General features: G+C 41.0%; 1 protein-coding gene across 4 annotated transcripts in view; it reads left to right on the forward strand.

Annotated features, from left to right (window-relative positions):
• Positions 1–20,432, forward strand: part of FNIP2 (folliculin interacting protein 2) — a 137,848-nt gene that overhangs the window by 25,936 nt on the left and 91,480 nt on the right. Inside the window, exon 1 of one of the 4 annotated variants that reach the window (XM_078069369.1) lies at positions 13,587–13,862. The exons of 2 other annotated variants lie outside the window; for them this stretch is intronic. In XM_078069369.1, coding sequence (XP_077925495.1) covers positions 13,687–13,862 — 176 coding nt within the window. In that variant the 5' untranslated portion in view covers positions 13,587–13,686. Of the gene's footprint in view, positions 1–13,586; positions 13,863–20,432 lie in introns of those variants that run through there. One more of the 4 variants, XM_078069371.1, reaches the window with a different exon arrangement.

The raw sequence follows: 20,432 nt of genomic DNA on the forward strand, positions 1-20,432 counted from the left end.
GGCCAAATAAAATAAATTGTTAAAACTCACTTCACCTGTTTCTTTTTGCTTTTTAAAAATGTGGGTACCAGAGGGGTCCCTGGCTGGTTGGTAGAGCATGTGATTCTTGATCTCAGGGTTGTGAGTTTGAGCCTCACGTTGGGTGTAGCGATTACTTAAAAATAAAACCTTAAAAAAATGTGGGTACTAGAAAATTTTATATATGGGGCTTGCAATGTATTTCTGATGGACAGTGTTTCATTGTGCCCTTTAAATTTCCAGGGAATAATTTGAAAATGACTGTTAGATGGTACTACTTCTAAAGACCAAATTTTGGGGTCCATTTGTATTTGTAATGACATTGAAGTTGCTGATGTACCTGAACGTAGCTCTTATAAACAAAAGGAGTACTGTCATGAATACTAGAAATTCTCCCTGCTAAGAAAACTTCCCCCTAAGAAGCTTTTTCTTTTTCTTTGGAAACTCTCCTGTTATAAATAAAGTCAGTGTTCACGACAGTTCTACTGGACGGAATATAACTGAATCCCTTTAAGAACTGATAGCAGGATTACCATTAGATTGTGTTTTGGACTAATCAAATACAGTCAGACTTTTAAACGTGTAACTATTTTTTCAAAGGAACATTTGAATCTATGTCACCTTGAGCTGTAGTGTAAGAGTTTTGTTTTACCGGAGAGTCACTGTTTCCATAATTTAGGTGAATAGCTATTTTGTGAGGCAGACTTAGTAAATATGAAAGAAAAGAGGTTAGTTCTAAGTTAAGCACCATTTACTAGGTGTCTTCTCTCTGCTCAGTGTTAGCTGAGCTACACAAGTGAAACACAAAAGAAAGTAAAGATGTGGTGTGCATGTCCTCAAGAAGTCCATCATTTGGTTTAGAATTTCCTAACAGACATTCTAACATTCTGTATGGGATGAGGTACGAGGAGAGATTTATACATTACGAATCATTGACAAAGCATTACAATCTGGAAATTTTTTATTACGAAAATGCAGATTTGTGGCGACTTTGGATAAACACCACTTCCACATGTGTTCTTTTGTGGGAATTGTGCATGGCCTGCAGCTGTTCTTTTTTACACCGTGACCGTGGCAGCGTGTAAAGGACAGGGACTACCATTCTAAGGTGTAGCCAATGGGAAAAGCTGAACCATGGTTGTTGGGAGATTCTGAACTTTAAGAAACAAATAGAGAATCCTTCAGAAGCATTGTGTATAGAGTCCATTTTGTCTTCCCTTTATAGATGTTGAAACGTCTTCAGAAAAGGGTCACTGTGGGGAATTTTTATGGGATAGATGGCGCTTGCTTTGGGTCCTGAAAAATTTTTGAGGATTTGACTTGGAGAATTAAAGGAAAGGTATTTTAGGAGGGGAACTGGTATGATTGAAAGTACACAGGAGGTGGAAAAGGAATTTATCAGTGGGAGAAAGAGTGCCTTATGTTAATTTGAAAGCAAATTATTTTGTAGATATAATTTTCTAGCTGTTGCATTAATTTGTTCTATGAGTTTATTTCTCCCAAGGGACTTTGCAATGAGTCTATTTTAGAGAGTTTAATTGCCTGGAACTTCCAGAGAATTGGCCATGTTTTGGGGTGGGGGGCTGGAGAGGTGACTGACTTTATTGGATAAAATTATTATTTGCCAGATGTCATTGTGGCCAAAGTTATTTATATTGGCTTCATGTTGTATAAATATAATGCAGTCATCTATGAGTGTAGTAACTTAAATAGGACAAGGAGTACTTTTGGACATGTGCAGAAAAAAAGAAAAACCACATCACATTTGCTTAGAGCTGTACAGTTTTTCAGAGGGACTTTCACATGCTCACATTTAGTATCTTTAACATCCTTCTAAGATAGGTAGAATAAGTATCACCATCACCCATTTATTTCCAGCTGGGGAAACTGAGGCTCAGAGAGGCTGAGTATCTTTCCTCGGAGTCATGTGGCTAGTGAATGTCTGTGCCAGAACTAGGTATAGCTCTGTCCGTCTAGTCCAGGGTTCTTGTCCCTAGTATGACACCCTCTCGGCAGAGACACTGCTGACAGTGACTGCTCATCTGGTTGCTGGCATCTCCTGAGTTCCTAGTACTCAGCCTTGTCATGAGGAACTGACTCAGAGAAATGAGAGTCTGCTGATTCAGAGCTGAATATCTTTTCCCAGCCTCTCGTTTCCCAGCTTTCTCTTCTCATAAATTGATTTCTTTCCACTCCCAAGCAACTTTTTTTTTTAGTATCTGTTGCTACTAGGGTGGTAGCGGTGGAGGTTGTGACATGGGCTGCCATATCTCTATAGGCAGGGGTCAACGGGGAGCCAGAAGCACCATGTGCTCCCGATAAAACTTCTTCCCTTTCTCCAGCTTTCCTGTCACCAGCGGTGAGTGAAGAGAGAGGCCTTAGTGCTTTGGGTACTTCTAATAAGTACCCCCAAGCCCACAACACCTTAGCCCTTGACACCATCACCGCGTCTGCCTTGAGACTGTTGTTAGCACACCGATACCATTTTTCTCGGTATCATCAGCATGCTGAACAGGGCCTGCCTGGCACATCAAATATTTGAAGGGATAAATAAACGGAGTCCTCTAAGTCTTTAAATAGCATATATTGAAAGCAAGTTAGTGAATTATTCTGCAGAACCAATGAGATAGCTTTATAAATTGTAGAAGAGTGTCATATGCTTTTTATTTTGTTTAATCCCATTTGCTGTTTTATTTAATTACAGCACAGATTAATGAATTAACTCCTAGGAATTCCAGAATTATCCCAGTGGCTATAATAGTTACACTAATGATAGTTATTGTTTGTGTAATGCCATTTACAGTAATTTGAGTGAATTATTTATTCCTCTATGAGATAGTTGTATCCTCCTGTTATAAATGTCAAAAAAATTACAAATGGTTGAAAATGTTTTTTAAAATGTTATAAATACAAGAGAGGGGGAGAGAAGGGCCTTTTTACAATGAAACTCTTCTGCCGGAAGACTCGGAGACCAGTCTAGTGTGGGACACAGGTTAGTTTCCCTGAATGGAACAAGGCATGTAAGAAGGTGCAGGCCTGGGGCGCCTGACTGGCCCAGTCGGTAGAGCATGCATCTCTTGATCTTTGGGTCGTGAGTTTGGGCCCCATGTTGGGCATGGAGATTGCTTAAAAATTAAAAGAAAATCTTTAAAAAAATTTTTAAAAAGAAGGTGCAGAACAATGAGAAAGCTTATTGCAGAGGGTCTTAATGCTCAGCCAGGGTGGCTGAACATTTAGTTGTGGCTTGGGCATGTGAGCTGCTGTGTCTCAATGCTGACAGCATTTTAGGACTTGGACTTGGAGTAATCCAAGCTGATTCTGTTCCAAAGCATCAAGAGAAAAGTTTCCTTACGTTATAAATATATATCCAAACGGAAGGGGGATGGAGATAGCTGAGAATTCTCCACTAGGTATTTTTTCCTAGTATGCTTCTCATGAATTATACAATTTGGTAAGAATAGTGACAGTTTTGATGGGGAGAGTGGGAACACTGAACACTGGCAATAACACAAAGCCATTTTTGGTCAAATGGGTAGAATGAGCCAATGTGTTGAATTGGAATGTCTGCAACAGCTCTTCAAGGTAATTAACATTTTAAAAAAATTGAATTCGTATTTAATGATTACAGGTACCGTGCCCCCCCCCCCCTCCTCTTGCCCAGGCAGCCACAGGGGTGGTGCAGGGGCTGGGGCATATGCCCCCCAGCAGCAAGGACAGCAGTCTCATGAGTGATTTTCCAGAAAATAAGAAAGGACCCCAGGGGCAGGCAGTGGTGCCCCCCCCAGAAGACACACCAGATTTCAAGACTTTTTACATATAATCTCTGTGCCCCAGGGGGTGGAGAGGGATAGCTGGCAGCATCCTGGGGGGGGGGCCCAGGGAGCCCCACGCTGTCTTGCCTCTTCAGCCATTTTATTAGCTCAGACACATCGTACTCCAGGCCCCCACTGCTACAGCCTCTGCCACTGCCCCTGCCGTCCGGCCGGCTGGCCGGGCCGTCCGAATGTCCTTGGGACTCCACGTCCCTGCCCCACCCGCCTTCGGTTGTGGTCAGACTCCTGTTCTTCTTTTCTTTGTAACTGGGTGCCCTGCTCACATGCTTTGCAGAGAATCAGAGACCTGTGAATGATTTCAGAGACGATGGCCCCAGCCCAGTATCTCTGTTTCCAACTTCTGCAGGTCTGGACTGCTGATACTTAGGCTAAGGTCCAAATGCTAGTGACAGCCCAGCTGGACATCAGAGTTAAACTTTAAAAGTTGTGTAATATTTTGTTGCTAATATGTTTCTAACTTTAGGAAATCTTAAATTGTGTGGTGGTTATTAATTTCAGTGAAACGTGGGGATGAGTTGTAAAAATCATGCATAAGGAGAAAGGATTGTAGATTGAGGTCTGATATTGATCCTTAAAAAAAAGAAGTGATGAAAGTTTTTAAGTTTTTATCTAAATTGCTGGTTATCTAGCTGATTCCACAAAGAGTGAATCATTTTACTGAGACAAAAAGACAAGCTGTGCCCCTTCTTGTGGGCGGGGAGTTAACACAGCAGAGCTTTACAACCTTGAATTAACAGGCCTGGCCCCCTCTTTTTCACCTTAAAGTTTAGATATGAAATCGCTACAGCCACAATTTTATTGTAACTCTCATCCTCAGAGGCACTGTTTCATTTATTAGGTTGAGGATCTCCTGGAGTCTCATCTTTCTTTTCCTTATCTGTGTTGTAAGCATGCTGGTACTTGGTTAGGTAGCCTTTTGAATAGCACTTAAAAAAAAAAAAAAAAGTGTAATGTGTGTAGCTTAAAAATCCCGTCATTGTTACGTGTATTGTATTGCTGCTAGGTACTAAAACTAAGTCTCCAAATAAAGGGAAATCGGGGAGTTTTGTTTTTAGTTAGATATTGTAAAAGAGCATATAGCTGCAGCTGTATACTTTTTGCTGGCTTATATAAATCTTAACGATAGCAATTATGTTGAAGGACAAATAGTGTGAGTAGAATTGCACTCTTACAGGGTGAATGCTTTGCTTTTCCTTTCAGCTGTCTGAAATTGTTTTGACTCTGACAATTTCCTTACAATAAAGCCTGCAGAATTGTTATAGAATAAAGAAATCAAGTGATCGTTACTGGTTTGGCAGCAAGGATTTAAAAAATAAAGTAGCTTTACCCATTGTTTGTAAATAATACCTATCCAAAAAATGGAAAGTAGAGAAAAATAAAAGGAAAAGCGTTCTTAGTCCTGCCATTCAAAGACATTCTGATATTTCTTTCTTGTTCTTTTTTCTAGGTTTGGTCTTTTAAAAGCACACTTGTTATCAAAAGTACATATATAATTTTGTATCTCATTCTTTTTTTTTTTTTAAAGATTTTATTTATTTACTTGACAGAGAGAGACACAGCGAGAGAGGGAACACAAGCAGGGGGAGTGGGAGAGGGAGAAGCAGGCTTCCCGCGGAGCAGGGAGCCCGATGCGGGGCTCGATCCCAGGACCCCAGGACCATGACCTGAGCCGAAGGCAGACGCCCAACGACTGAGCCACCCAGGCGCCCCTTGTATCTCATTCTTTTTATTTAACTTTGTAACATAAGAATTTTCTGGGGGCGCCTGGGTGGCTCAGTCGGTTAAGCGTCTGCCTTTGGCTCAGGTCATGAACCCAGGGTCCTAGGATCGATGCCCCTCCCTGCTCAGCAGGGAGCCTGCTTCTTCCTCTGCCTGCCCCTCCCCCCTGCTCATGCTCCCTCTCCCTCTCCCTCTTGCTCTCTTTCAAATAAATAAATAAAATCTTAAAAAAAAAAAAAAGAATTTTTCTGTTTCACAGATTTCTTGAAGACATGCCACTCATTCATGCATTCTGTCAGTTGCTTTTCTGTGCTGGGTAATGTGCTTTGTTTTTCAAAGTATGGGTATATAGGAATGGAAAATAATCTGGATTATAATTACGTACTGCAAGATCATCCTGAATTTTCATGTAACTTTTATCTAAGTCTGAAAGCTAAATTGTCTCCCAGGTAGTTCCTCATTTTAAGTCAAAGAAGTAATACTGGTTGATTTTATTGCACATTTGAGCTAACTTTGTATGGATCAAAAAACCACTCTGCTTGGGAGTCTGTCCCTCAGCCGAAGTACTGCACCGAACAGGGTCAAGAGAGGAGGGCAGAGCAGGCATCCTGTGGGATGGCTGGTGTGCTTGGCTCCGGGACAGGGATTGTTTACCAGAGAGCAGGGCAGGGTTCATGGCAAGGTGTCTGACAAGAGACTTAGTCACCCACAGTGCACATGACTGGGGCCTTGTCCTCACAGAGAACTGAATTAGTGAGAATCTAAACATCGTAAGTGGCGTGGGGCTCGAGATGTAGGAGAAAGAATTTAATTTGTTAGTCGGTGATATTCAACTGCCTCCTCCCTCACCTCTTCCTACATCAGTCCTCAGATGGTCAGTTGCAGTTGTGACCCCCCTCCCGCCAGAATAGTGGGAGGAGGAGTGGTGGGGCTCACTCCTGAGCAGGGATGCCTGGACTTATATCCTGGCTCTGCCTCTGACAAGCTGCATACGTTGGACCAGTTCCTTAACCTTTCTGTGCTCCATTCTCTTCCTCTGTTAAAAGAAGATATTAGAGCTACCAGCTTCCTGTGATCAAATGAAATACTATTAGAACAATGCCTCGCGTGTAGAATAAGCACTTAATAAACTTAGCTGGTTATTATCTACCTTGTGTGACTGAGTTTGTACATTTTGCCAAATTTCCTGAGTGCTGAGCTTGTCAGTTAAGTTTCGATGGCATCAGGGCAGGTGTATTATTTTCTGATTGCATACTGAACTGGTGTTGTGAGGATGGGCTGCTGCTTAGGTTTTGGGAGCTGTTCATGATCACGTATCTGAAAACAACCAAATATTGACAGACTTGGTTTTAATCATGGATCTGTTTATCTGTTTCTAAAGCCCATTCCCCGAAAGCAACTGCTTCAAGAAAGCTATCTCATCTCCTTGCCTTAGTCCATTTGTGCTAGCCTAGCACGAGTGCCTTTTATTTAAAAAAAATAAACTTTGGGGCTCCTGGGTGGCTGAGTCGGTTAAGCATCCACCTTCAGCTCAGGTCATGATCTCAGGGTCCTGGGATCAAGCCCCACAGTGAGCTCTCTGCTCAGCTGGGAGTCTGCTTCTCTCTCTTCCTCTGCCCACCCCCCCCCAACTTGTGCTCTGTCTCTCTCAAATAAATTTTTAATATCTTAAAAAAAAACCCTTCAAATTGAACTATAATATACAGACAGAAAAGTATACATATTCTGCTTGCTACATATTCACAACACCCAAATAAGAAACAGTAGTTTGCCAGCATCTCATAACCTTTTTGTGTCTCCTTCTGGGGATCGTGCTTTGAAAACTACTGGTAAAAAGGCTTGTGATCAGTTGTTTGTGGATGTGGAAAAGGTTTTATGGAAGAGAGGGAATTATCCCGATAAAAGGAGGGTCGGTTGTAATAGCTGTGGATCAGGAGTCCCACCACCTCCCCTCCATTTATTTTTCTTTTTTTCTCATTAAGGTAATGTGAATAGGCAGTGAAAGGTTCTTTTTTTTTTTTTTTTTGAGATTTTATTTATTTATTTTAGAGATAGAGAGTGAGAGAGCACCTGAGTGTGGGGGTGGGGGAGGACAGGAGCAGAGGGAGAAGGACAAGCAGACTCCGCACTGAGCCCAGAGCCTGATGCAGGGCTCCATCCCACAACCCTGAGATCATGACCTGAGCCAAAATCAAGAGTTGGATGCTTAACTGACTGAGCCACCCAGGTGCCCCAGAGAAAGATCCTTTATAGAAAGATACATTAGATAAGAATAATTAGACTGGATTTTTGGGGAACTATGTTAGGCCTTCATTTTTTCTCCTTTTAAACCCATCTCTCAGGTGTGGCTTTCGAGTTAGTTTTTCATTACAGATAGTGATCACTGTTTTTATCACCTGAAGAGTGTGAAGTCAAGGGAATGCAGAAGTGTGTGAATACTTACCTGGAAACCTTCCTGACTTTAATTGTCCCAACTCTAAATCAGGCATGGGAATGGATTTTTCCTCAGATACCAAATCTTTTGGGTTGCAGTGGGTCCCTGGAACACTGCATTGAAAGGATTTGCAGAGGAGTCTGGACACAACAGGAAATAGTGTTCTGGTTGATTAGAGATTTTGGCCAATGGCAAAAAAAAAAAGGGATTGGACTAGTATCCTCAGTACCAGGTATTGGCCTTGTATGATCCGAATGATACTTACACCATTTCTGGTCTCATAAACTTAGCACTCTTCTCTCGGACTCCTTAGCACCGGCTATGAGATTGGAAACAATACACATATAGGTTAAAAAGTTGAACCACGGGCACCCGGCTGGCTCTGTCAGTAGAGCATGTGACTCTTGATCTCTGGGTCGTGAGTCTGAGCCCCACGTTGGGGGGGGGGGGGGTAGAGTTTACTTAAAAAAAAAAAAGTTGAACCAGTAGTCTTCCTTCCTTATGTCTGTCATGTGACCTCCCCATACTTCCACACTTCCCTAATCCTCGCCTCTAACATCTGATAAATTTCATGTGTATTGTGAAAGTATCTGTGGTGACAGCCGCAGTTCTAGTCAGTGTATTGAACTGCAGGTGGAGTGTGGGAGTCCAAGCAGAGACTGCAGATGCTTTCCTAAATGTGGAGACATGGCCAAGCTGTGTGAAGGAAATAGAGAACTTTACCATGAGTAGCACTGCAAATAGGGATGATGATATATTCTGTATGTATGTTAGTTAGTATTTAAGATCAGGGTGTCCAGCGTGATAATGAGTCACAGTATGGGTACTTCCCTGAGTATGATTCCATTTCAGGAAACAGAAGATTGAGAAGAAAAGAAGATTAGATTGAGGTACAGAACAGAATTTGGGGCACCGAAGATCTGAAGATACCTTTCTCGTAGCCACTGTATGAGCTGCTCTGATTGTTGAAAACTGACCTCCGTGCTTTGGAGCCAAAATATAGCGTGGAGACAGAGTTTGGGATAAAGAGGAACAATAGCTTTATTGCTTTGCTGGGCAAAGGAGGCTGCAGCAGACTGTGGCCTTCAGAAAGTGCGAGCCCACCCTGAGGAAGGGGCTGGGGGGTTTTGTAGGGAAATACAGGCTCTAGTTGGTTTTGGCGGGAACTATGCACCTGCAACTAACCCTCTTTGTCTTGTCTTTAGGGTGGGACTGGGTTCCTGAAACAAAAGGCTAGGAAGGGAGGAGGGGAGGTTTGCAGAAGAGAGGGGAAAAGGTTACTTTATAAAACCGAGCTTTGCTGAAGCATTAGTTAGCCATTTTGATTTTTGTTCGACTTTATGCTTTTAAGCAGTTTCATAATGTCTCAGAAGAATGGTTGTGATGATATAATTATTACTTGTTTTTCCATTGACTGAAGAAGTTTTAAACCATTTAAACATAAGGAAATTTGGAGTCCTATAGAGGCATCTCTTTTTTAAGTACAATGGTTGTGGTTTTGATATACATCTCTATTACGTTTTATCAGATTTTGAGCTGTGGAATTAAGGGTTATTAAGGGGAGGGACGGAGGAAATGGCTTTTTCACTTTTTTAAAAGTTTTAAATTTCTTTCTGTTACCATACTGCGTGAGTCACATTGATTGGAGTGAACACAAAATGTTGTTAAAGCTTCTAAAGGAACTTTTGCCGTAATAAATGAGAGAAAGAGTACGCGTGTTTAAACACAAGTACCCTCTTGGGCAGAAAATATGCATCAGACTGTTAAAGGAGCACACTGCTTGTTGTAGGTAGATTCGTATCATAGGTTTAATACCACTGAATATTTACATCTGTTGAACATCTATCAAATATAAGACCTGTATGAGGTGCAAAGATGAATGTTAAAACCCAGTTTTTACACTCAGAGAATTTATGATCTAGTTAGGATCATAAGATATGCACACTACTCTGTTTCAAAGCAGTTATGTGTTAAGTGTTAAAAGTGTGGTTTAAAAAAATTATAGAGGGGGATGCCTGAGTGGCTCAGTTGGTTAAGCGTGTGACTCTTGATTTCAGCTCAGGTCATGATCTCCGGGTCCTGGGATTGAGCCTGGCATCGGTCTCCTTGCTAGGCGGGGAGTCCGCTTGAGGGTTCGCTCTCTCTCTTCTCCCTCTGCCCACCCCCTCCCCTGCTCACACAGGCTCTGTCTCTTTCTCTAAAACAAATGCATCTTAAAAAAAAAAAAAAATCATAGAGGAATTCAAGGGAGAAAAAGATCTTCCAGCCTAGGAAGTCATCATGGGGAAGATGAAATTTTTACCAAGGAAGTGTTTCTCAAATGTGTGGTTCCCAGGCAAGCAGCAATAGCATCCTCAGAATTTGTCAGAAATGTACATTCTCAGACTCCACCTCAGAACTGCTGAATCAGAAACCCTGGGGGTAGATCCAGCAATCTGTGTTTATAAGCATACTGTGTTTGAGCACCACACAACCAAGGAAGTGGTGGATAAAAGGTATGCTGACTGAATTTAGGGAGAAACGGTGACTGGTGTGGAGTGTTCAGTTAAAGACGGCTGGCTGAATGAAAGAAACATACAGAAGGGGTTTAGCTTCTGTTTAGTGGAATTCCTTCCCAATGCATTTTGATCCTTATTTCATCCAATTATCCTTTGTAACTATGTTGTCATTTTCTTATCATCTTATTCTGATCATTTAAAATATTTACGTCATCTGGATAGGGGATAACATTTGCATCTTGTAACGGTATTTGAAGCCTTTAGAAAATGTAAAATATCAGGATGACTGAACAGCTCTGTGGCTAACTACTAGGTTAAATATTTGTTCAGAATACATATTTAAAAAGAGGGTTTCATGGGGCACCTAGTGGCTCAGTCGGTTAAGTGTCCAACTCTTGATTTAGGCTCAGGTTATGATTTCAGGGTTGTAAGATGAAGCTTTGCATTGGGCTCCACACTGGGCTTCGGGCCTGCTTAAGATTCTCTCTCTCCCTCTCCTTCTGTGCCTCCACCTCCCCTCCCCACCTCAAAGGAAGGAAAAAAAGAGGATTTCATGTTCTTTCATTAGGTCCTAGATAAATATTTTTTAGAGATGGCAGTTTTAAAACTTTATTTTTTATTTATTTTTATTTAATTAATTAATTTATTTAAAGATTTTATTTATTTATGAGAGAGAGAGAGAGAAAGAGAGAGAGTACAAGCAGGGGGAGCGGCAGGCAGAGGGAGAAGGAGAAGCAGACTCCTTGCTGAGCAGGGAGCCTGATGCGGGGCTCCATCCCAGGACCCCGAGATCATGGCCCGAGCCAAAGGCAGTCGCTTAACCGACTGAGCCACCCAGGCGCCCTTAATTTATTTTTTACATATAAAAAATGGGATCTATTCCTTAAGCACTTCTACATATTTTATAAAATTCAGTTATTTTGGTATTTTTACAGCCTACCCCATTAACATTGAACATGTTAAAAGATAAAATTCAACCAAGTAAATTTGAAGATCTAATTGGCTTTATTAAATGACTCATGAATCAAGCAGTATCCCACCTAGCAAATGGAGAGGGGTGTTCCAAGGAGTCGTACAAAATGCAAAGTTTTTATAGGAAGGAGGGTGGATCAAGAAAGGTATAAGCAAAAGAAAAGAAAGGTAGGGCAGGGGTCTCACTCTGCAGATTACCTCAACTTCCTTTGTGGGGTTTGGTGGAAGGGACCCCTGCGGTAGATTTTCTCATTGGTGCTTATCTGAAAATTCCTGATTGACGGGCTAAGACAGAATGCTAGGGGAGGTTGAAACTGCAATTCAGTTAGTTGGTGAGCTCTGGCCTGATGACTTGGTCTGGCCAGAGAAACACGTTTTGGGGCCTGTGGTTTTCTTTTTGACAAACTATACTTTCATTTCTCCTGTGATTTTAAAGGAGGTAAACCTTAGGTGATTTGGAGACACTGATTTGGGGCCTCACGTGGGCTGCTTAGGAAGTGGGCATGATAATGGCGAAAGGAGGCTTTCCTTTGAGCCTTTCCTCATCCAGCTGCCCTGTGCCTAAGATGGAAGACTAAAGAGTGCTTACATAAGTGAGCTTCTGATTCTCTGTTAAGAAGAGAAAGTGATTTTAAAGACAGTTCAGGGGAAAAAGAAGAACCCAGGATCACATGGTGGCCACACAGTTAAGTTTTAAGGTCAAAATGTGTTCCCCTTCCTGGAAAAATGAATTCATTTTCTACTAATCTGGTTTTATCTTGGCACTGTCCGTTCATTACATGCACAGAGAAGTCTAGTCATTGTTGTAGGTGTGTTGCAATCTTTATTTCTCAGGGGAGGGTGTATTTAAGATCTTTTTGGGGTTTGTTGTAAAGGAACTTTAGGGTCACATAGATATAATGTCTTTAAGGTAATTGAGGCCTCTGCCCCGATATCATTAGATTTTTCTCACACTTGTGGGGTGAAATATTTGGCTGCCATGTATAAAGACATATTTAAATCCTCCTGACACTAGAGACCCAGCCAACGGTTCATCAGATTTTAGGGATCTATTAATATTTTCTTCAGCCAAATTCAAGAATGAGGAAGAGGAAAAGGAGTTGAGACAATCCCTTATAGTTTTCAGGATCTGACCTATATTTTAGGGACCTGTGCTTTTTATTTCTTCTTAAAGAAAAATTACTTTTTCCATGAACTCAGTACTGTGGATAAATCATGTTGATTCTATAACAGTATTTCATTTTACAGATGAAGTACCTTAGTGTCAGAATTCAAATCTGAACTACTTTTGTCCTTGCATTCTGGTGGTTCAGGGCTTTCATGTTCTGAATATATCCAGGAATCAGGAATTCAGTGCAAGAGTTGAGAGAGAGTTTATGGCTTCTCATTTATTATTAATTTTCTTACATATGTATGTGTGTGTGTGTGTGTGTGTGTATATGTATAAAATTTTTCTTACATATCTACATATGTATATTTGGTATTAAAGCAAGGATGTGTCCCTATTCTACCTCCCCCACATCACCTCCTGTACATTAAGACCTACCTTTGTTGTGTGTAACCATCTCCCTCACTTGCTCTGGGTAGAGTTTTGCAAGGTTGCAGAGTAAGACCTGTCAGCTGACACTTGCTCACATGAGAGCCATTAAAGAGGGTGGTGTGGCCAATGTCAGAGCAACCTTGCAGCTGAGGGCAAGTCACTGCATTTGCCTAGAGCCATATGAATAGGTCTTGTGACCAATTAATTGACTACTACATAATCTCCAACAGGAGAGCACAGATGGAATGAGTCAGACCAAGCTGCTCAACCTGTTGGGTGTTTTGTCTTTTGCTGACCAGAGTACAAGCTTAGGAACAAAAGTAGGAAGTGGGATTTGGATTTGTCTGTTTATAATGGTCCTGCTGAGAGCGTATTTTATAACGTGATGGATACATCTGACTTCCTAATACTTTGGCAGGCTTAATTTACGTAACAAATGAATGTTCCTTTTTTTTCTCTCTCTCTCTCTCTTTTTTTTTAATTTTGAAAGAGGAAATTAGTAGGCTGCTGCCAAGTAGCTTGCCTCACCTACCGTATAGGGAGTACAGTGATAATTTAGGACAGCTGGTCAGTGTGGAATATCCCTCAAACAACAGAGAATCTTCAGCGTTTGTGTCCCAGGTCCATGTTGATAGTCAGGATAAAGCAGAAGAAAGCTCAACCACCCAGGAGATGTGTGGCGGCTCTTCGAAGACTGCAAATCGGCCAGGGGGCTGGCAGGATTCAGCCAGATGTGTGTGTAATGCCGGTTCTGGTGCTGAGAGGACTTACAAGGCACTTTTATGCCCAAAGACTCGAAAACGTGCCAGGGTAGGAAGGGGCACTGATCACACGGAACTCAGCAACAGGTTTGAAACTTCAGTTCTGTTTTAAAGTCTCAGAGAAATTTTTATTTAAATCCCTGAGTACCAAACAGATGAAATTATATTGATCTGAAAGTTGTTTTTCAAGAGTACTTTTAGTTGGACATGGGGTGGTTGGTGGGTATGTAGAAACAAGTCCTTTCCTGTATAGAAAAGGTGTAGGCATTTTTTTTTTTAAGATTTTATTTGTGTGTGTGTGTGTGTGTGAGAGAGAGAGAGAGCGAGCGAGAGGGAGTGAGCAGGAGCATGGGGGAGCAGCAGCCAGAGGGAGAAGCAGGCTCCCCACTGAGCAAGGAGCCAGATGTGGGACTCGATCCCAAGACCCTGGGATCATGACCTGAGCTGAAGGCAGACGCCTAACCAACTGAGCCACCCAGGCGTCCCAGCATGGTTATTTTTTTGACTGTTTGAATTCTGCTACCCATCTGCTTTCTTTTCATTACTTCTGCTGGAGCCAGCTTGCAAGAAATGGTTACATCTTTGTCCTATGTTGAAGTTTGAACAGTACTATTCACAGAGAGGATCAAGAACAAGAGTTGCAGTCCTGAAGTAGCACAGCAGTTGGTAGATGGGGCACAGGACTGGAAGTTCTCACTTTGTAGTTTGAATGGTAGATGGAGGCAGGGTGGTGGGAGAGAGGCCAGTCTTCTGGAAAATTATTTTCATGAGAAGGATGGTATTATGCTGAACTAATTTTAATGATGGAGCTTACATAAAGAGAATAACATTACATTTACTATGTTCTTTAAGGGTGATTATGTCTTCCATTTTGGAAGAATTTATTAATTTAATTAGTAATAGCTCTTAATTGAAACATATTTGTAAAGAATTTTATTGCATTATCAAGGAAAAGGAAAAATCCTTTGAGAATTGCATTTCACTCCAAAATCTGATGTAGATAGGTAGAAGGAGAGCCAAAGTTAAAAATCAAGTTAAGCTTGATTCTCATGGTTAGTGTAAAAAGTAAGTTTCTAAATTCACTTAAATGTTACTTTTTTTCTTTATAGAAGTTTTCTTACAATTAACATGTCATAAACTTTATCCATCAATACATTTCTTGGTTGATTAAAAATCAGGATATAGTTTCTTTCATATAAAAATCATTGTCTTTCTTTAGTAGAAGCTTAACAAAATGGTAAATAGTCTACTTCGGTATAAGAGCCCAGCCGATTGAAGAGTTAGGGAGAAGTGATGGAAATCATTATATAGGTACTGGGTCACTTGCTGTCCACTCAATTAAAGAGAGAGATTTATAGAGGAAGCGGTAATGAATGATGTACATTAGAAAAATACATTTGAGTGTTCAGACAAGAATTTCACTTTTATACTGTTTTTATCTGTTTCTTATCAAGAAAGGACAGCTGAGTGATAGGAGAGAGTAATGGATTGTCACCCAGTTGATCTGGATCTGAATCCTGACCCTGATCCCCAGCTCTGCTGCCCAAGAGCCTTATAACCACGGGGGAGTCTTCTGGCTTTTCTGGTCTCACTTTTAACTCTAGGCTATGAAGTTGGTTCAGATAATTTAAAAAAAAAAATCCTTTCCTCCTATGAAATTCTAAGAAGTAGCATCAGGACCTTTTGTAGTCCCTATTTTTGTTATTCATACAGTTCTAGAGTCCCCAAATAGGTGTTTGGGGTGACGAGGACAGCATCCACATGAGAAAATAATACTCAGGGCCACACTTTTTTTTTTTTTTAAACTTCAAAACATTTTGGTATGAGCTGCTGCTTATCACTTTCAGTGAACCTAATACTCTTTAGTGAATTTTAATAATTTTTAATTAAACAACACTTTAACAAAAAATTTTCATAAGCGTTATTGCCTTTTCTTTTTTTAGAATATGGTGATGACATATACTTATCAAATAATTGGAATTCATTTCTAGTCAGACCAGTTGTTTCGGTAGATCTTACACACTTTCTCTTCCCCTTCCTACGATCTTGAAAACGTATTCGTTATTTGCAGTGTTGTGTTTGGTTTCCTGAATTTCTTTAGGCCTTGGGCCAGTCTCCAGGGTAGGGTGAATTATTGACAGGAGCTTACACTGTAAGGATCTGGCTCCAAAGTGTTCACGAGTTATCTGTTTGTCCAAGTCAGGTGGCGGTCAGTTAAGTATGACTTCAACTCCCTCTTTGCTCTTAGGTATCTTAAATCAATAATTTTAGGTGGTCTTAGCTGACCACACTGATAAGTAGGGTTTTTTTTGTTTTGTTTTGTTTTTCTTCTATCTTTCCTCATGATTTCCCAGTTACTCTAAAGGTGAAGAGAAGGATTCCACAAATACAGAGGAGTCATGTTGGATACCTAACGGTGACTGGCCACGGTGTAAAACTGACGCAGTTCAGTGCAGAAAGAAACATTCTAATCTTTCCCATTATGGCTCATGTGGAATGAAACATTTCAGGATAGAAGTCTGTCCTTCACTTCCTTTCTCCTTAATCTCTAGAATGACAGATATTGGAGTTTTATTTATTTCACAGAATTCCAGAATCAATAAAAACCTGCAGAGTTTGATGAAACATTTTAAATGGTTTATCAATAAAAAAAAACTCACCTCAAATCCAGTAACTGATAGGATGCTGGGTATATGGCATAGTCTTCCATAATCTCTTCCTTCTTCCTTAAGATACCAACCATAGCAAAGCTGTTAATGACTTGATTTTTTCAGTTTACCAGCAAATTAGATAACCATAGGGCTGTTGATGTGAGAAATCTAGGATTATTTGCCAAGCTTATTAGTGGATCATTGTTTCTCTGATGGCAAGAAAAAATTTGACATAACCTTGTCTTAAGAAGTATAGCTATCCGCACAGAAGAGGAACCGAAACAAAGCACTTCGGAGTCAATGGTGCTTTAAGTTTTATATCTTGGAATTTAGATTCAACAGAGACTCTTTGTACTGCTTTACAATCACTAGGTTAGGAAGGGCTGAACAATTAATGAGTGTATATATCCAACTTGTCTACAATTTGGATGAACCAGTTCTATCAAAAAAGAAAGAGGCTTAGATTGGTTTGTGGTAGTTGCTCAACAAGAAAAGAAGTACAGAAACGAGGGTTTATTTTCTTTCCCCTAGTTAACTGCTTCACAGAGATAAGCTGACCACGATTTTACTACCAGTCTTTATTTATAGCAGTTAGAATGACTGAGTAGGAAATACAAAGATAGTCACAGATTTAGAGACAGATATGCTAAGGCAACAAACCAAAGCATTCTATTCTGAAAAATTTAGTGAAAAAGGGCTGAAGTTTAATGCAGGTTGTAGGGAAGAGGAGAGTGTTTTTCATTGTTGTTCTTCACTTAGAAACACTGTAAAAACTATTCTACTTTGATACTATGTAGAAAATGTAGCTGTTAGGTTGAATCAAGTGGGTAGAGAAAACCACCAAACCCTAGTCTGCTGATGGTCTTGTGCTTTGCGACAAGCTTCACAGAGAGGTTGAAATTGCTGGGTGTGACTCTTTCAGATGCATGGAGTATTGGCGTCACAAGCTCTTCTGCCCTTTCTGCATTCCTTCCCTTTTCACTGATTTTATGAGCCAGGAGGAATTTTCGTTGACTCCCTAAGAGTTTATTTCCACTGGCTGATGGTTGGGATTCAGAGATGTAATTTGAGAATGAGTGAATGAATGAAGGAATGCAGTGGTAACTGGTATTGCTACAAAGTTATGTCTGATTTAGGTTTTAAAAAACATTCATCTTTTCCCTCAGGCCACATATCTTCTTGGGAATGAATCAGAGCAGTCTTGGTATACAGGGTGTTTTGTTTTGTTTTGTTTTAGATCTTAGAGAGCACAAGCAGGGAGGAGAGGGAGAAGCAGGCTCCCTGCCAAGCAGGGAGCCCCATGCAGGACTCCATCCCAGGACCCTGGGATCATGACCCAAGCCAAAGGCAGACGCTTAACTGACTGAGCCACCCAGGTGCCCCTTGCTAAAGCGTAGAGGGGTTTTGAAGAAAGTGTGAACTTGCTTCATGTAGACCGACAATTCACGTAAACTTTTGTCTGGGTCTTATTTTGCTGAGTGTTGATGACCTAACAGGGTAAAGTCCTTATTATTAGTTACTATAACTCATTATGTCCAGAATGACTGTGTTTCAGACAGAAGACAAGAATACTCCAGCTCTGGGGTCTGCAGGCCAAGTCATTGGGTAGCTTCCAAAGCCTTTTTCCCTCGAATCCCACTCAGCTGTATGCTGAGCTGGAATACTCGGCTACACAGGTCTGTGATTCCTGGTTCTTCTGTTATGACTCCTGTTGTGAGTCAGGCTGTGGCTTAGCCTTATCCTTTTATTGTTATAGTAACAAAAGCTGAATAACTGCTGAATAATGATGTAGCAAGCCCTGGTGGGAATTGGTGAGAGCAATAACCTGTGACCCTTCTAAGATTATAATTAAACTCCCCATCAAAATTCACCTTAGGGGGGACGCCTGGGTGGCTCAGTCGGTTAAGCGTCTGCCTTCGGCTCAGCTCATGATCCCAGGAGTGGGATCAAGTCCTGCATTGGGCTCTTTGCTCATCGGGGAGCCTGCTTTCCCTCTGTCTACCGCTCCCTCTGCTTGTGCTTGCTCTCTCTCGCTCTCTCTCTGACAAATAAATAAATAAAATCTTAAAAAAAAAAATTCGCCAAAGGGAATCCAGTCTGTGGGCTCTAGAAACACCAAGGTTCCCTGCAATTCTTTTCTCCTTTTATGGGATCTCACGTTTATGTAGGTTATTGGGTATCAGACATATGGCCATCCATCAGTGTTTGTATGTTGAAGAGTTTAATCCTTCTCTTACTAGTTTAGAAAGGTTAAAAAAAAAAAAAAAAACCCACAAGCTACTCCCAGGTCTTTATAGAACAGATGTGAATTAAAATGCTGTCTTTTTTTCTTGATGTGCCCTTTCCTTTCACTTGCATGCCTCACCCTGGCCAAAGGCAAAAAACAAAAAAAGGAGTAATGCTAAGCTAGTTTTTTCACTTACTAATTTTTAAAAAAATCTAATTCTAATATGTGAAAATCTAGACTGTAGTACCAGATACAGTGGAAGCATCTTTGATCTGGGGATCTTCTCTACCCTGATCTTACGATCAGAGGGTTCATCTCTGCCTTGAACTCACTGTGTCTTTGGGAACATCACCTCATCCCTTTGTGCTTCTATTTTCTCTTCTACAAAAAAATAATAGAAGTGGGGACACCTGGGTGGCTCAGTCGGTTAAGCGTCTGCCCTGGGCTCTGGTCATGATCTCAGGGTCCTGGGATCCAGCCCCGCATCAGGCACCCTGCTCAGCAGGGAGTCTGCTTCTCCCTCTCCCACTGATCCTCCTCCCCACTTGTGCTCTCTTTTTCTCTGTCTCAAATAAATAAATAAAGTCTTTAAAAAAAATAATAGAAGTGGTAGATTAGGTCAGTGATCATCAAATATTTTTAAAATGTAGCTTCCTGAGCTCCGTTTCAGATTCACTTGACCAAATTTGTGGAAGTGGAGCCTGTGAAGTTTCGATGATTAAAAAACCAACCAATACACAGAACTTCTGAGGTAATTCTAATGATGAGTCAAGTCTGGGAACCATCAGATAGGTGGTGTCTGAGGTCCCTTCCAGCTCTAACATTCTGATTATCTGTCAGTGACCCATGAGTAACAAGGCTGTTAGAGAAATGTGAAGACCGTGGGTAATCAAGGGAGCCAAAACTATCTCAGTGGTAATCTTTTCCATGTGGGGGAGCAAGCCGTATGGATATTCAAGAAAGTATATTCTCAACAGAGGAACTAGTAAGGACAGAGATCCTAAGGCAGAGTCATGCTTGCTGTGCACCCTAAAAAGAAAAATATTGCCTAGGGACAAAAATGGTTTGGATTCAGAAAGTCAGTGGTCCTTCCTGGGAATGTGAATGGGCCCAGGGTGGGCTGCTAGGTAGGGCTAGCAGCTACACGGTATGATATGAGAGGCAGGTCGGAGGTTGTCTGCTCCCTGTTCTCTCTCCCATTGGCCCTTGCTTGATAACAATAATTCCTATTATTAGAACCTCTTTTTTTTTTTTTTTTTTGTATTTAAGCATGTTCTCTCAAGGCAATGATACCTTAGTGTGAACTATTATGAGAACTTGTTCCTCAGTAGCGAAGAACAAGACCATATGAAAGGACTGGGCTCGTTCTGTAGAGCGGCGTATGAGGGCTGACCTTCTTCTTTCCAGCTGAGTGGACAAGCTGAGGGGAGACAGCCTAAAACTCAGCTGAACAGGGACAGAGACTTTTAATGGTCATATCCAAAGCTCAAATAGTATGTCCTTGGTTTTCATCTTCATGGGAAATTCTCTAGCAGACTATAACAGACCAAAATGATCTTCAGAGAATAATCCTATCACAAACTTTAAAAACTAGTGCTCATTACTGAAAGTTCCTGTATTTTAAAAGTTCCTTTGACAATTGAAAAACCTTTTTCCTTTTAAATAGACTTTATTTTTTAGGGCAGCTTTAGGTTCACATCAAAATCAGCAGCAAGTGCAGAGAGTTCCTCTGTACTCTGCCCCACACGTCACACGTGCACAGCCTCCCCTACTATCAAT

Source organism: Halichoerus grypus, chromosome 3, assembly GCF_964656455.1.
Source record: "Halichoerus grypus chromosome 3, mHalGry1.hap1.1, whole genome shotgun sequence".
Classification (NCBI taxonomy): Eukaryota; Metazoa; Chordata; class Mammalia; order Carnivora; family Phocidae; genus Halichoerus; species Halichoerus grypus.